The sequence below is a fragment of the Manacus vitellinus genome, unplaced genomic scaffold (genome assembly GCF_001715985.3).
Source record: "Manacus vitellinus isolate BGI_N305 unplaced genomic scaffold, ASM171598v3 scaffold_6_pilon, whole genome shotgun sequence".
NCBI lineage: Eukaryota > Metazoa > Chordata > Aves > Passeriformes > Pipridae > Manacus > Manacus vitellinus.
Window position 1 is genome coordinate 8,422,784 of NW_021940750.1, and position 16,151 is coordinate 8,438,934.

At 42.3% G+C, this 16,151-nt stretch overlaps 1 protein-coding gene across 2 annotated transcripts in view; it reads right to left on the reverse strand.

The window, feature by feature from the left end:
• SUSD6 (sushi domain containing 6) overlaps positions 1-16,151 on the reverse strand; it is an 80,702-nt gene that overhangs the window by 19,443 nt on the left and 45,108 nt on the right. The window contains exon 1 of one of the 2 annotated variants that reach the window (XM_018082688.1): positions 4,874-4,916. The exons of the other annotated variant lie outside the window; for it this stretch is intronic. Within the exon in view, the coding sequence (XP_017938177.1) occupies positions 4,874-4,901 (28 nt within the window). The 5' untranslated portion in view covers positions 4,902-4,916. Of the gene's footprint in view, positions 1-4,873; positions 4,917-16,151 lie in introns of those variants that run through there. 2 annotated transcript variants of the gene reach the window in all.

The window sequence follows — 16,151 nt, forward strand, 5'->3', positions numbered from 1 at the left end:
TTCCTTTGCCCGGTTCTTGGATATACTCCCAACCTCTGTCTCTGGTACTCAGAGAAGCATGAATGTGACCCAACCAGATAACAGTGTCACTACTGTCCTTACCCACAGCAGCAGCATAGTCAGCCACAGTGAGAAGCTGACTGAGCAGCTTCTTGAGCAATAACAAGCCTCCAGTGCTGCAGACAAACTACAGTGCTTCAGCTCACACCTAAAGGAACACACTCTTCAAGTTTTCATGCAAGTAACTACCTTATTTGTTTGTCGGGGGGCTTTTGGGGGTTTGTTTTGGTCTGTTTTGTTTGGTTTTTGGTTTGGTTTGGGGTTTTTTAAACTTAGCTTTTCCTCCTAGAGAAGGGGTTGTCTCAAACCTTTCCACATTTGCTAGGGTAGGACAGATCCCTACCTAGCATATGATGAACTCAAACTCCACTACCTACTGAGAGAAAACAACCTGCAAAGTAGCACCAAAAATAAAGGCACACATACAACTGGCACACATAGAGTTTTCAATAGCAAGCACTTATTTTATAAACCCTTCCTAACTAGCAGACAGGAAATTAACAGTCCAAGTTAACTGGTTTTCTCATATCAACTTCATTTCATCCCCAACACTCTGAAGAGTCTCGGCTAAAGGTGGTTTGCTGCCTTGAGGAGAAAAAAGATTAAAAAAAAAATATATACACCTATTTTATTCAAACAACGTGCAGCTATCTGTCATGTCCCTGTAACCCAAACCTCCTGCTGTGTCATTCTTTGGGCAAGCAGGGGAAAAACACCATGGCTGCAGTGACACTGTGACTGCAGAACAAAAAAATTCCACAAGTTTCTCTTCCAGTTAGGAATTTTTCTCCTTAAACCAGGGCCTTCAGTCACACAAGATTTTCTTCTGCCTGAGGCAGGACTGGTGTTTGGCTCCACAAGTTTTCTGCAGTGGGGGATGATGAGGGAAGATGACTAGCCAGTTTTGCTCTCAGTGTGAAATCCAGACAGGCAACATCCTTGATTTTCCTCTTCCCTTGTGCATACAAACCAGCCTATAAACAGCAGAAGCCGCTTTTGGCAGCCCCTCCCTCAGCAGCAATTTGGTTTTAGTAAGAAGCAAGTCTGTTACCATTTCATACCCCTTTTAGACTAATTTCCTCAACTAAAGACCATCTTTTACCAAAGCAAAAACCACTTCCGAGACAGCTGGTCTGCAGAGAAAAGGCACCTTGATAAGTTTTGATCAACAGCACTGCTGCGCCCCACCCACACCTTCCTTCCTGTTGAGAAAGCAATGACAGGGGGATGGTAGATAGAAAAGCAGTCACCTCCACCCACATTCCCCAGCATGAGTGCCAGCTCCATTTCTGAGTGCTAAATATCTTCAGATTTCCACCTAACCATGTTTGCATGGATACGCTCAAAAGCTTTCAGCACAGCAGCTTCTTACTACGCACCCTCTGCTCCTGCATTGTCCTCCCATGCAGAGAACAGGAATTAGTATTAGGCTAGGAAATGGCTCACCAAGTATTTCAGGGACAGTCACTGCTTGTAACAGAAGGTTTGTCTGAACACAAAGGGCCACGTGCTTTAGACCAGAATTTCACTTGGCAGCCTGGCTCTGTGAAGCACAACAATGACCTGCTCTGGGAATAATATTTGAGATTTTACCCTCTTCCAGCATCTTGGGGACATTTTTTAGCCCATGGAACAAAATTCCAACACAAATGTCTCCTACAGTCATTAGAAAGGCTTATCCCTAGAGGACAAGTGGGTCACTCCCAGTTGAGGTGTAGCATGCTTTGTTCCTCCTTTCAGGTAGCTCAGGGTGTTGGTGGGGGTTTTTTGTTTATTGGCCACAAGTCTGCTAACCTTTGTATTTTAACTATACAAATACAGTAGCTGCAGATCCAAGATCTAAAAAGGGACCCAGACTGAAGCTGTCCTCTGCCAGCTGGCAACAGTTGAGAATTTGGTGTGTTTCTAGCTGGAGACAGCATTTACTCCATAAAAGACAGATTACCAGATGCCCGGGTTTTCCACTGGTCTGTAATTTCTGGGGTGGAGATGGGGACTGGAAACAGGAGAACAGATTTTGAACCTTTTCCTTTTCAGCACTCTGGCTTTCTCTAGCACATGAGCAGATGGATCATTTCCCAGAGGGATCCAGCAGCTGTTGGCGGGGCCCAGTCACAACAGCTGAGGCTAAAGGACCTCTTTATATTTAACTTACAGAAGGCAGAAGTCACTAAAAGGCCTCCATTGTGAGCACACACACTTCTCACCGACTCTGCCCCTAAAATATTTTAAGCCTCCCTAAAAACACTGCAAAACATAACCCTCTCTGGGCTCTGTGTATTAAGCAGAAGCCAAAGTCCACTGAAAAATAAGCTCTCTGTCTTTACTGGCTCCAGATGCTGCTTACTCTGAAGTCAACAACAGAAGAGCAAACTGAGCAGGACTGGAGTCTTCACAGGGAAACTGCAGTTTCCCCAGCAAGGGCATACTCTGAAGAGGAGGCTTATTTTTCTTTATGTCATAATGTGAGTAAATGAGAAGAACAAAAGCAAAGAGATTTGTATATACAATCATATAGCTCTGCATTTATATAATTAGACACACGCATTTACAATGTGTACAGTAACAGGCACCCCTCACAGTCATCCCATACACACCAAAGCTGCCTTTCTTCCCCCCCCTTTTTTTTTCCCTTAGGGCAAGGGAAGAAAAGCAAGGAAGAAAAGACTCTAATTGCAGCCTTCCACCAATGCAGTCGCCATCTGGTAACTCAAGAGACACATGGAGCTGAATTATCTTAATTAACGTGTTACAAAAGTATTTAAAAAACTCTGTGCTTATTAACACTCAGCTGTGATTAGCCAACCATGGAGGAAGCCTCCTAGTGCAACATTAATTATGGGTCTTGTCTGTCTATTAGAAATATGATTTTTTTCCCCAGCAGTTTATCTCTCTCCTAAAATAAAAACCATTAGCATCAAAGCTTGCTCTAAAATGCAAATTATATTTACATTTTACAAGAGTCAAAATGTTTAGGCTATATGAAGCTGCCACTGCTGCTTCTACAGATTGTCTAGATATAAAATGTACTTCTCTATGCCCCTTAGAAAGCCTTGCTTCAGTTAAGCAACTCCCACTCCCACTGAAATTTTAGCAGAAAAATAAAGTTTTATACCTTTCTTTCCCCTTCCAAAACAGGACAGACTTTGCTGTATGCTAGGCAGTTGAAAAACCAAGACACAAATTCCAGGGCTAACAAAAACCACAAGTGCGAAAGGAAGCTTTCTGCAACAGAAAGTAGCAACCCAAACACAACTGCACTCCAGCAGCAGATCTGCCTCCCCAGAAGAATGCTACTCACTATGACAACTGTATTATTTTCCCTGCAACAGGCCCACCTGTAACGTGGTCCCCTCAGATACATTCTCAAATGATTCAGCCTGACAGGCTCCGAGACTAACACTGCCAAGTTTTTCAGACTTGGCTCTGCGTTATGTTTGTACAGGGCTGGCTGCAGTGGGGCTCTCATCCGCACTAGGCATCCTGAACATCAGGGTAACACCAAATTATAAGACAAAAACCTGGTGCTTTTAAACAAAGCCAGGATTGATAAGTTATTTTGGGAAACACTAACAAGGAGGAAGAAACAAATCAGAACAACTGCAGAAATATTTTTAAGATCTTCTGATAAAGTAATCTTATAGTTGCACATGCACACGCGCACACACACACGTACAAATAAATTAAAATTGTTGATGTATGTGGAAGCTCACGAAGCTTGCTCAGGTCCAGTAAAGATGAAGACCAAATGACCAGTACTTTACAGCATGCCATATTGCCAGGACAGCATAAATAATTTGCATCTGGGCTTCACCTGAGTCAGCAATACAGTGGCCCCAGAAAAGCCAATGTGATACAGAAACCTGCTCTCCCCTATGGGCACAGCACAGCTTTCCAAGTGGCCCACATTTCATTTGCTTTTGTTTTCCAAGGCCGATTCCAGCCTCTCTGTGCCTTCTTCCAACTCCTCCCTAATTACTTCCACATGTTCCAAGAAGGAAATAAGCAAGTGCTGTAATAACACTTTGTATAATGAGCAGGGTCCCAGATTCTGCTTTTGAAACCCAAAGCCCACTGTTGTAAGTAGCCTTGTGGATTCTTCCCCCTTCAAAAGTTGGAGTAGGAGGGTCTCTTTAAGATAGGTGCATATGGGTTTTTGTTTGAAATTCTGATTATCAGGAAATATAAAGGGTGCAAAAGTGTTTGCCACATGGGGCAAAGGCAGTTAACAATCACTGGGGCCTCTCTTCCTCTCACTGACAGCTCTTTCAATTCTAAATCTTACTTTATATTGCAACAAGGAGGAGAATATTTAAAAAGAATAAGAACTGTCAAAATAATTTGATGGTCTTACAAAAAAGGAACAGATAGCTATGCAGGAACTTACTTATATCACACAACTTTGATTTGTCATCTTGTCCTGATCACTTGTTCCCAAAATCCTACAAAATTAAAAACTGGTCCCAGGAGTAACCTGCACATATACCCTGTTGTTTCTTTGTTCCTAGGTGGGGTTTTAATTTGCATACAGTAATACACCAAGGGTGTTTTTTTAGGATAAAAGTCTGACACACCATAAAAGTCTGCCCACACCAGTGGGCCTCTGGTATCATGAAAAACATGACTCTTCAGCAAAAACAATGAGACAGTATAGGAAAAAGCATAACTATGTTGTTCAGAATAATATGATGTTCATGCTGATTTTGGACACCAGGTTTTGATACCACAGAGATGACTGATCTGCACTGACTGGTCTGTTAAGGCCTGACTGAAATAAATATAGCCCCTTTACTGATGTTAGGTGAGGCCATACCTTCAGGATACAGAAGAGCAAAACTCATCTCTACCAGTAAAGTGACAGGAGGCCTTCAATTTAGCAGTGCCTCAGGAGGCTTAACTTTTTTGTGGTTTTCCATATGATTATAAAACACTTCCACTCCTGAAACTTCAGCCTAGTACAGCAATTAGGTTTCTTTCTTCAATAAGGCCTTAGAAGTTCTTGCTATGGCAGTTTCCCACAATATGTCCCTGTTGTGGACTCCAGCATGGCCAGTCAAGCTCTGGATGGCACATATCACCTGGCTGGTAACACTAACAGCAGTAGTGTTCTACATTGCTTCCCTTCCACTGTGAGGTGGAACTCGGGCAGACATCACCAAACAACACAACAATAGGCTTCCCCTTACCCAAGAGGCCAGCCCATGCCCACCTTCTAACCCCAGTTCTGCTATGGTTTATTCTGAGACTTGACACAGATCATTGCACAGTCATGAATCTGCTCAAGAGGCAGTCCTAAATTCCAAAGGGACATGGGAATCTCTGAAGTAAGAATTTTTGAGTTTAGATACACTAGACAAGTCACTTTAAAGCTCTGACCTGGTAGGCCCCCTTCATTCACTAATGAGCCTTTTGCAGCTGATTCATTTTTCATCCTTTCAGTAGCAGCAGCTGTTGCCTCTGACTCAGCCTATCCAAAAAGTACTAATTTGGAAGTTTGGCCAAGGCTGATCTAGTAATGGCACGCACACAGGAGATCACTGTGCGCTAAATGCTGTTCCACTTTCATCTGTGTGGAAACTGAACTGGGAAGCTCAGAGCCCTGGGTTACTTTAAGCTTCCCTCTGAGGTAAGTCTACTGACAGCTTTGCTAGGGAAAGGTTGGTGAGGACAGTGATCCCGAAACCTCAAACTGATACGCCAGCAAACGGGAGAATACTTTTTTATCCTGCCATGCTATATATCCTCTGGCTTTTGGCACTGGTCAGGACCATTGAACCCAACAGAATCTAATATCTGGGCAGATTTTTTTATCCTTTAAGAATGACTCATCTGTGTCATGGGACTTGTCAGAACAAGCACTCAGTTAATTTACCACTGGCTGGGCAGAACTGCAAAGACTTATTAGCCCTGTCTCGTTGGAAAGCCTCTCTTTTAAGCACACTTTATGTTTTCACTCTAGACGTGGTAGGTTAGCTGAAAGTATTAAGTCATCTTTTTTACTGGCTTTAGAGGAGCTCAGCACCACAAACAACTTCTTTGCAGAGTCCGGCAGGAAAAAAAAAAAGAAAAAACCAAAACAAACCACTTGATCACTCTTCAAGTCATCCTATTCTATATAGTGACAGAAGTACTCCACATGACAAACTTGGCTTTTCCAGAGACCTCAAAGTCTTACAGACTCCCACTTATGCAAGTTCAATCATCCCAAGCTACACTTGCTTGAACCAATTAGCTAATACAGACTCAATCCAGACTCTAGTAACTCAAGAGCTCTAAGACATACAGAGTGAAGCTGAAGAACTACTTTTCAAAGAAAAGTAAGAAGTTTCTTCTACTGAGAAGAGCTAGCTATGATACACCTGTCTAAATTGTCTAACACTTTTAAGAGTGTTGGGCAATTTAGGAGCTAGCAAGGCAGTAGTAGGAAAAGTCGTGTCAGACCCTCATAACCTGCACTGAAACTTAACACCTACTCAGTAAATGGTCTTCTCTATTTACTAGCAATACAAGTAACTAGAGAGTGTTTTTTGGCAAGAAGGGAGGAAACCCAGTGAAGCTATCAGTAAGCTTGCTTTGTGACTAGAGCATGACTAGCAAGAGGCATCAAGGTCTGGTGGGATGCTGCTGCTACTTTGATTTATCAGTCACAGAAGACACCATCAGCTCTGGCAGAACAGGCAAAGTCCCACACATTCCACCCACTCAGAGTCTTCTGGGGATCAAATGGCACACAGAAAGTAAATGGTAACTTAGTATTATGCATAAATGCAGTGAATAGAAGAAATCAGATTTTCAGCCACCTTCATTTAGAAGACTGTACTGCTATACAGATGTACTTCAAAGAGTTTGGTTTTGTATCTCCATTTTCCCAGTTCCTACCAACAGCTCTAAGCAAACCAATGGACATGACACAGCAAATTGTCAAAAGCATACCTAGCAGCAAACACGAATTCTTTCTTTCTGTCTTTCTAGCTCCTCATCTCAAACACCTATAGGGTAAACATAGCTGAACTGAAAAAAAAAAAAAAGCCAGGATTGGGTAACTGTTCAAAAAACAAGCTCTTTCCATAGCTGGCAAGAAAAGTGTTCAGAGAAGATGTGTTAAAGAAGTTCTTGCCCTTCGAAATACTGCTTGTCCTTTGACACTTTCACTATAGCCACTGGAATCAAACTACAAGCATGTCAAAATATCCAGCTTGGAGGCACACAACTTGAGCTTCTACCTACTGCCACAGAGCCAGCCAAAACACATCACGTTGAGATTACGGATCCTTACACCAGAGGCTGACATTTTCAGGTGGGAGATGCAGCTTAATGACTGGAACTAAGGCCTAGGCAGAAGGGACCTAGGCCTAGAGAAACACACCACCGATAACTAAGCTGAGGTTTTGCCTCCCTGCCTCAACTTGCCCCTTCAGAGGGGTTTCTTGTCTGCCCTTGTGAATATATGGTTTCAGTTAGTCTGGAGCACTCTATGTGGTGATTTAAGGGTTCTTGTCAGCCATGTAATTATTTTCAATAACAAAGACTTACAGATTAATTTGACTGCTTTACTATTCATGTCTTCCTTTTCTATACCAAGAAAGCCAACCCAGAAGGCAGGATTTCACAGTTCAGCAGTTCTTCCACACAGGTCTCTCTGGCCAGGAACTTACTTCAGCCTATACTGTCATAAATAGGACTATCATGTGGTTGAAGATCCATATGCTGCATTACCATCTTGCAGTGCTACTGTCTGTTTTCTTCTCCACTTCTGCTTCTTGTATGCCAACTGGGGGTTTTTTATATTATTTGTGACATTTCATTAAGTTTCATATATTGTTCTGAGGCGCTTATTTGCTCAGCACTCTCAAGTGGCTTCCTTCAGCTACATATTATCTACACAGCATCACCAGTCATGTCAGAGTAGTTCTTGCTAAACCAGCATGAGTATTTCTCAGGGCAATGTAATTTAACAGGATAACAACAGTGCAAAAATGCTAGATTGAGTTTTGGTTACAGAAAGTACCAAGAATCACACCTCAGTGACTGCATTTTACCTGGATCATTCCTGTCTCTGACAGACCAAGCCTGATTGATACTATTATCATTTCCAGCCAGCCAGACCTTGGGGTCTAGGACAGGGCCTTATTGAAAAGAAGAGACTGTTGCAGCCCAGGTTCTTCCAGACATTTCAGTTGATTGGCAGATGCTGTTACAAAACCCTGTTTCCTTGAATACCACAAGATCCAAAACAACAACATGAAACCATTTTGCTTGTTCTCCTCTGCACCTTCCGGCCAGCATTTACTTTCAAGTTCCTCCTGAGCTTCTTACAGTTTTTTCTCCTCCTTTCTAAAGTCCTACTGTTCCTCCTCACAGCCATCCTCCACCAAATGTGTATGAGACAATTCCTGCTCAGCTCCAGCATTCTCTTGCGTCAGACAATAATTTCAACTCCCTAGCTCCATCAGAGATAGTGTGGTTAGCTGGGGCTCGGGGGGTTGTTTTGGTTTTCTTTGGGGTGGGTGTTTCAGGTTATAGGTTTTTAGAGACTTTTTAAACATTTATCTACAAGGACAGCTTTTGTACATTTTGTACATTTCAGCAACATTTAGGTAAAAATGTAGTGGACATATCCACTACATCACTACTTGCGCCTTTTTGTCTAAATTGTCAATCCAGCAGGACAACATTTTAAATTTGGTTTCAAGACCTGCAGAACCATGTTATCTTCAGAGAGGCTTATGAGAATGAAATGCTGATTTTACATTATAAAATGTCATTATAATAGCTCAATCCTGTGATATTCTGAGAAAGAGGATGAGGTGGGAAGGCCAGATTATTCAACCCCCCCCCAAGTAACTATTTAAAGGATTTATTTATTTATAGGTTCATGATTCAGAGAAGAAAATCCCTTCCACTACCCTGGTCAACACAGAATACATATGTATAGACACTGGCAGATTTCACAACCACCACCTGACTCAGGCTTTGGAAGGGAAACAGTAAGCAAGAGTGACCAAGACAGAAGAAGTTATAGCCTGTCAGTTAAAAACAACAACACAATCTTTCCCAAATCATGCAAGAACAAAGCAGTTTCAAGTTCCTTATGCAGGAAAAAAAAAAAAAAAAGAGTATTTCAGATGCTCTCTGGGGAAGAATGCAGTAGAGGAAGCTGTCGCAGCATGCCTGAATGCCACAGGAAGCACAAAAGGGGAAAATTCCTGAGTGTTCCCAGCTTCCTCAGAGCTGGGGCCAGAGCTCAGAGGAATGCTGAGACCACCACCCTGGTGAGCACTCAGACTCACATTACAGCTGGACTCAGATCTGCCTCCCATGTCATCACATGAACACACAATGGCAGAATGGTAGGAAGCAAGCATCCAAATCCCAACTCTTCCCCAATATCAGTGCTCCCATCTAATACTCCCTCAACCTAGGGAAAAAAAAAAAAAAACAAAAACCAAAGCAATCAAAAAAACCCCAAAACTCTGGATCTGTTTTTGTCCCCCCTAAGAGTACTTATATGACAAAAGCTTAAAACGGGAGAAGGCAGAGGTTATGCTCCCTTGTTCTATAGACCCAGTTGCTGAACATGCCTTACACACACCTACATGCCTTACACACACCTTCCTGGTCCTCACTTGGTTTCTGCCAATCAGTCCTGACACGAGGCAGATACAGGCCCTGCCCACTGACTCAGCAAGCCCCATATCTGTGAGGAGGCAGCTCACAAGCAGATTGTTGGACACTTTCAAGAAAAACGCAAGATCCCCCAACACATGGGGCAGCCCACATCCTAACAGCTGACCTCATGCATGCTCCCAAGTCACATTTTCAGGGAGCTGAAGAAAGCCACTCCTGCATGAGACTCCCCAGACAGAGGGTTCAATTCAGGCTCAGTTAGTTCTGAGGCACCAGACACCCACACAAAGTTGGAAGATATGGTACAGGCCCTTCAGGAGCTCTGCACCCTTCCAAAAAGGCAGCTGAAGGGTAGGCCAGATGTGAGGCCACTGACTTCAGACCACTCTCAGTCACCTACATCTGCCTACATATGAACACTTCCCATGCTAATTAATTCAACAACCCTACTGCCATTCCCAGATCATCACCTAGCCCTACATCCATGTGCCCTACGAAATTCAGGGCCTTTCTATATTCCATGAATTCTCTGAACTAAGAAATCTCTCCTCCTCATTTAAATTCACCAGTTAATGCAGTTTTTCTTTCTCCCTGCAACACATGTTCAAATTTCTCCCATCACACCTTCTGGATTATAATTCAGTAGAGAGGCAATAAACCACCAAGTGTTATTATGGCCAGATGAAGTTTATCAGTTGATGAAAATGAAGACCCCAGACACAGTGAAAATAAACAGTACACAGTGTCCCTACACCAATTGTTTCTGAGATGTAGTAATTCTATGCCAGGCTGATGTCTCTTCAGCTACTCAGGGTAGCTCAGTCTACCAGAAAGTTTGGCAAAAATGCTCAGTGGTTATAGCTTTCTTGGTAGGGGAGTGAAAGCTTCCCATGTAACTTTGAGATCCATTTACTGTATGGTTCAATCTCTTTCCAGTTTGTAAAGTTTCTCACAAAAAGGAAATGGAAGACTCAAAGAAATCATGCTAAAAATAGCAAAAATGCTGCCCCCCAGAGAGAGACACACTTGGGAACTCTCCCAACTGTGTATGCAGACTCCTTGAGAACAAAATCTTATGCCTGAGAACTAATGGGAAAAAACAGCTTGGAGGGAAGTTATTTTGATGCTGATAAATTAACATCCAGACTGTAAAATACAGTTCCAGAGAAAAACCAGGAGTCCAATTACTAAACTTATCAGTTACTGTTTTGTAACAGATTTCTTTTTCATACTGATACAGAAAATTACAGAGAATAGCACATGCATTTAATCAGGGAGCAGGGAGCTACTAGGACAAAAGGCAGTAAAAAATGCCACAACCCCTTCTTAGAAACTTCTGGTAATTTTCCTTTCTTCCCATCTCCTCCACCCCCATACAATTTGCTCAGCACACAGGAGTTACTCTTTCTTACCAGATACATCACACAGACACTGTCAGAACTTTCTTCCTCTTGCCAACATAACTATAGTCAGGCTGTCCAAAGGCTGTTGCGTTCCATTTCATAGAGCCGATCACGTCAGACAGCCTGCAGAACCACCCTTTATTCTGCCCCTTGTCCATCCCCTGTCTTTTCTATTCACTTTTTAGAAAAGGCTACTTTAGCCACACTTAGCATGAGGATGCTACTCACAAGAACAGCTATATTCTGGCAGCTGACATGGAGAGCAGAGGACAATGCTCCTAGCAGACAGCTCAGCTTCTGTGGAAAGTAACTCAAGTTTGGGAAAGAAGGGAGAAGTGCTAAAAGTTCCTGCTTCCCAACTGGACTTCCTCATAATAATCTGTATCTTTTATTAGGGTATTAATGAAATACTTAACAACACAATCTAAACATACAAGGGTCTCTCCTCCCAAATCACTGCTTACTGGTCAGAGCACTCAACTGGAGTTTGACAACATGTCCTCCAGTTAACACCACATTCCTCCTGTGCATGCACACAAGAGCCTTCTAAAATCTCACAAGAGATATGCTAGTATCAAAGTCGGAAAAGCCCTTTTCCAAAACCTTTGGATTAGATCTTTTCACCAAGGACCTAGGCATTTCAAAGTTACTATTTCTAAAACACATGATCAAGACCTAGCACTGTCAAGATATAGATTTTCTTCTCCCATAGTCACCCAGCAACAAACCTCAAAATCGGTTCTTAGTCCTTAACCTGATGCTGCAATTGTGCAATGGCCATTTTGTGGTTAAACACCATTATACTGTGTCAACTCTCACCAGAAGTAAAAGTGATTTCCCTAGAAATAGAAACAGATTTCAATGTATGGAAAACTAGAGTTTTCCTCAAAAGATAGACCCACTGTTCTTCTCCATTCTCTTTTTCTTCAGATCTTGCCTGAGGACAAAGAGGGCAAGAGCCTCTCAAGCACTGGGATAAGTCACTCAGATTATGACACTGGACTTTTTCCCCCCCTTTTTCTTTCCAGTTGGTATGTCTTTATTAATAAGGAGGGTGGAAGTGTCTGCTTATATTAAATGCCATGCTCTACTTTCATAGCCCTGCCCCCACAAGCATCAGAACTTAAAGCCATGAATGCAAATCACAGCAACCTAGTTATTGCACATCAAAGCTGGCACTGTCACTCTTATTCTCAGGATAGAAGAGACAACCAGACAGCTGACATTTACTCTTTAGCTCACAGGGTAAACAGAAACCAAATCACAATACCTTTGCTGCTGCTCTGGAAGGACACTGATCCCACACTACCCTGCAACAACCATACTGCCGGGCCTAGATTCCTTTCAGCAGTAACTCCACAGGGAAGAGTCAGCTACCAACTGTACCAGTGTTTCCCTCTTAACAGCTGAGCTTTTTGGAGTTCTCTCCTCCTGCTCTTTTTAAATCCCTTATCAGTAATAAAAGTTACTGCAGTGTGTAGAACACACTCCAACAAGAGTACTCCTCTGTAACAGAAGCATTTTGTGAATATATACCTTCTTGTTCAGAGGCACATACCTCTGCCAATTACAGGAACTGCTTGCACTGAAAAGCAAAAAGACATTCAAAGCTTTATTTTAACACAATTAAAGCAGTTTCAAAGTAAGAAGCTGTCATCATGTGGCAGGCAGAACAACATGGACCATTATTATGTGTTCTGAAGACCACTGCTTGGAAACATCTAGTCCCAGTCTAGCACATTTACTGGCAACAGATTTCCAGTCTAGACTCCACAAAAAGCTCCCAGAAAAGTAATTTTCCCCTAATGCTCTATTCTGATACAAGGTCATGTGGTTGCACGTACAAAATTTGGACATATTAAGTGACTTGCTCTCCTCAGTAAAAATGGTCAAAACCAAGGTTCACGGGAACGGGAACATAACATGGAAATCCTCTTGAAGAATCACGTCTACTAGACTGTCGTGAGTTCCTGTCTAGAAGTGCAAAATACCTGCACAGTCAGAGCTATACTGCAGTCAAGGAGATCTCCAGGGCTGCAGTGGTCCACAGGAACAGGAAGGATGGATTTACAAGAGGTGCTCCTTGGTCAAGAACGAACAGCTACTTCTGTCCTATGGCATCTGTATTGGATCCAGTCAGGGGCCACGCTTGTTCCATGGTTGATCACCTGATAAGACTAACCAAACATGGCATACTGCTTTCAAACACTACTCTTGATGACTTGACAAAAAGGATTGCTTAGAAAACCACAAGAAAGTGTCTCACCATTGCTGCATAAAACTGCTTTATTCAGCATACTATTTTCTAATAAGTCATGCCCTGGGGAGCACTCACACTGGGGCTCATAATAATGCTGAAGACAATAGAAGAGCCTGTTGCTACTGGGAAAACGGGGAACATAGAAGCATCTTTCCAAGCAGAACTGCAGCTAGAGAATTAAGCTTCCTTCCATCAGTATTCAGGGCCTAGCCAGGTCTGGCAACATGTTTTTTCTTGTCACAGAGTTGGACAAACTGGTAATATGAAGCTCTCTTGTACTCCTGGTAGACTTTTAGTACTGACAGTTAGTCTTGTCTAGGGGTATATACCCACGAAGAAGAAAAGGCATATGGTATTACCTTGCCTTCCTGAAACAACTCAGAATGGGCTGCCACCACTGCAATTTGCTTAACTGAATGGATTTGAGTCTTCTTCCAAATGTTCCCTCAATCTGCTTACAGTCAAGTAACCTTTTGAAAAAACCATCTTCAGTGTCTCTTCATGGATTTCCAGATGTTACTCAGTTGCTCTGTTATTCAGTTATCTCATGCTACTTAGTTTTCATAGGAAGTTTGCAGCTCTCCTTCACTAATGTATTGCCTATAAATTTAAGCAGCAGAATACTAAATCCCTCTTTCAAATTGTAAACACATTAGGCAAAATTTTAGCAGTGTTTGCATGACTTGAGACATACTCTCCCAACTGATTACCAGTGGAACACAAGCACTTTGGAAAATTTCATTTGATGGTAAATGCACCCAACATCAGAGCCATCCCACCAGATATCTTCCTAATTTAAAGATACAATGCTATTTTTCTTCACTATTTACTTGCTTAGCTGCTATATCACTTTTTAAGGACCCGTTCACGCTGACAAAAGAACTAACAGTTTAGTGGAATCTAAACTATACCATCTAGAAGTGAGGAATTTCTGACACAAACTTTATTGTAGAAAGATCCTTTTCTGGCATTCTGCCCCATCTCCTTTCTCCCACCTCATGCACTCTTGCCGCTTGTTATACAGAATCCCATTATTCTGGGCAGCTATTTCCTTTCCATATTTGTATCTATTTTATGCTGACAGGAACAAAAGAAAGAACAACTTTATTAAAAGGATCTCTTTGAAAGTCAGTATCTCACTTGCTTCCTTGCATTTAGAATTGCATCTTATTGCCCTGGTTTCTCCCCTCTCAATACATCAGAGGCATATTAATTCAGTTCTCAACATCTACTGACACAAGGCACTTGCAATAAGGGATATAGCAGTTAAGGTCTTATGTCTCCAATTATTTTTACTGAATTGCCTCTTCTTTTAAAATTTGCAGTCTTGTTAAAAGTACATTTGAAAAAAAGCCACAAGTTTGCTACTAGCTATTTCCAAGTAATTAAATTCATTAATCCAAACAGGGACCAAGGGAAATAAAACTACTTTCTCCTTCAAGCTTTTTCCCCTCCTCTTACTCCATAATAATTATAAATGCTCTTAACCCACTAAATATTACAACCAGCACTTATTCATTCTGCTTTTTGCTGTCCTTATCTTTCTCTTGCAAGCCTTAAAACAGTAATTGCCCTGAAACTGGAAAGAATGAAAGAGGGTTCCTCCCACAGTAAATATAAAACTTGATCAGCCCCTCAAAAATCAGGCTGTTTGTTGTTTCCTGCATTTTTAGTTCTTAGATTTTTAGTTCACAGATTTACAGTTTTACTTTTTCTCCAGCCTGCTTCTACCATAATACTGAATATTTCATTTCTATCATCACTACAAGTGTTTTGAAAAGAAGATGCAGAAACTCACACATCCCAAAACCAGCCACACACAGATGCACAGTAGCTAAGTTTAACTGCAAATTCAAAAGCCTGTGCAACCAGAGCTGGTTGCACAGCAACTTGGTGACTAACTTCCTAAGGAGACAGCTGGCAGCTTTGCATAGCTGTGTCTGCTGATGCATTTGCAGAGACAGAAAAAAGGAGAGGACAAGACAGAGTGACCGCAGAGACTCGAGGCTCTGTCACCCTGTGCTTTCTGTTCAGCACAGGGCACCCAGATATCCCACCTTCACTCAATGCAGGTTCAATTGAACGTCTTTAAGACATTCCATCCTTGTTGTACTTTATAGACAGATGTGTGCTCTACAGAAATAAGCAGATTAGAACAGGCCTGGATATTGGCAGAGTTAGAAATATACTGAATAAGCACGTACACACCTTGTCAGCAGCCACAACATTCCTGGAAGGAGTTGTGTATTAACACAGTGAAGTTAAATGCTTCCCTTTCTCAGCATGCCAAATACCCTGCACTGTGTTTACAGAGGAAGCTACTTTTGCTACTCCCTGATGCCCAGTGGGACAGATTATCTATGGCTCAGGCTGCAACTATAGCAGTTCTTCCAGCCAGGCTCTGCCTGTTTGTCCCCGTGCAAGAGTTGTGAGTCATGGGAAAAAACCCAGCTCCCAGCAGCACCCAGAGCAAGGGACATCTAGGACTCCATCAGCACTGCTTTGCAGAACCACTTGGGGAGCTATGCCCTATGTGAGCATGCAAGAGAAATCCTGATGGGCAGACACAAAGATTAAGGCCTGTGAACACTCCAACCTACACATATAGTAACATCTCCTCAAAACACACCTTTCCCTTCCTCTTCAATACTACAATACACACAGCACTAGCAGTACATGGCTCCAGCCAACCACCAGTGTTTTCTGCTGCACACCCTCTAACTGTACTCACTCAAGTCAAGGGGCTCCTGTTATGGACACCACGGATCAGCTAATAATTTTATGGCCCATATACATGGTTG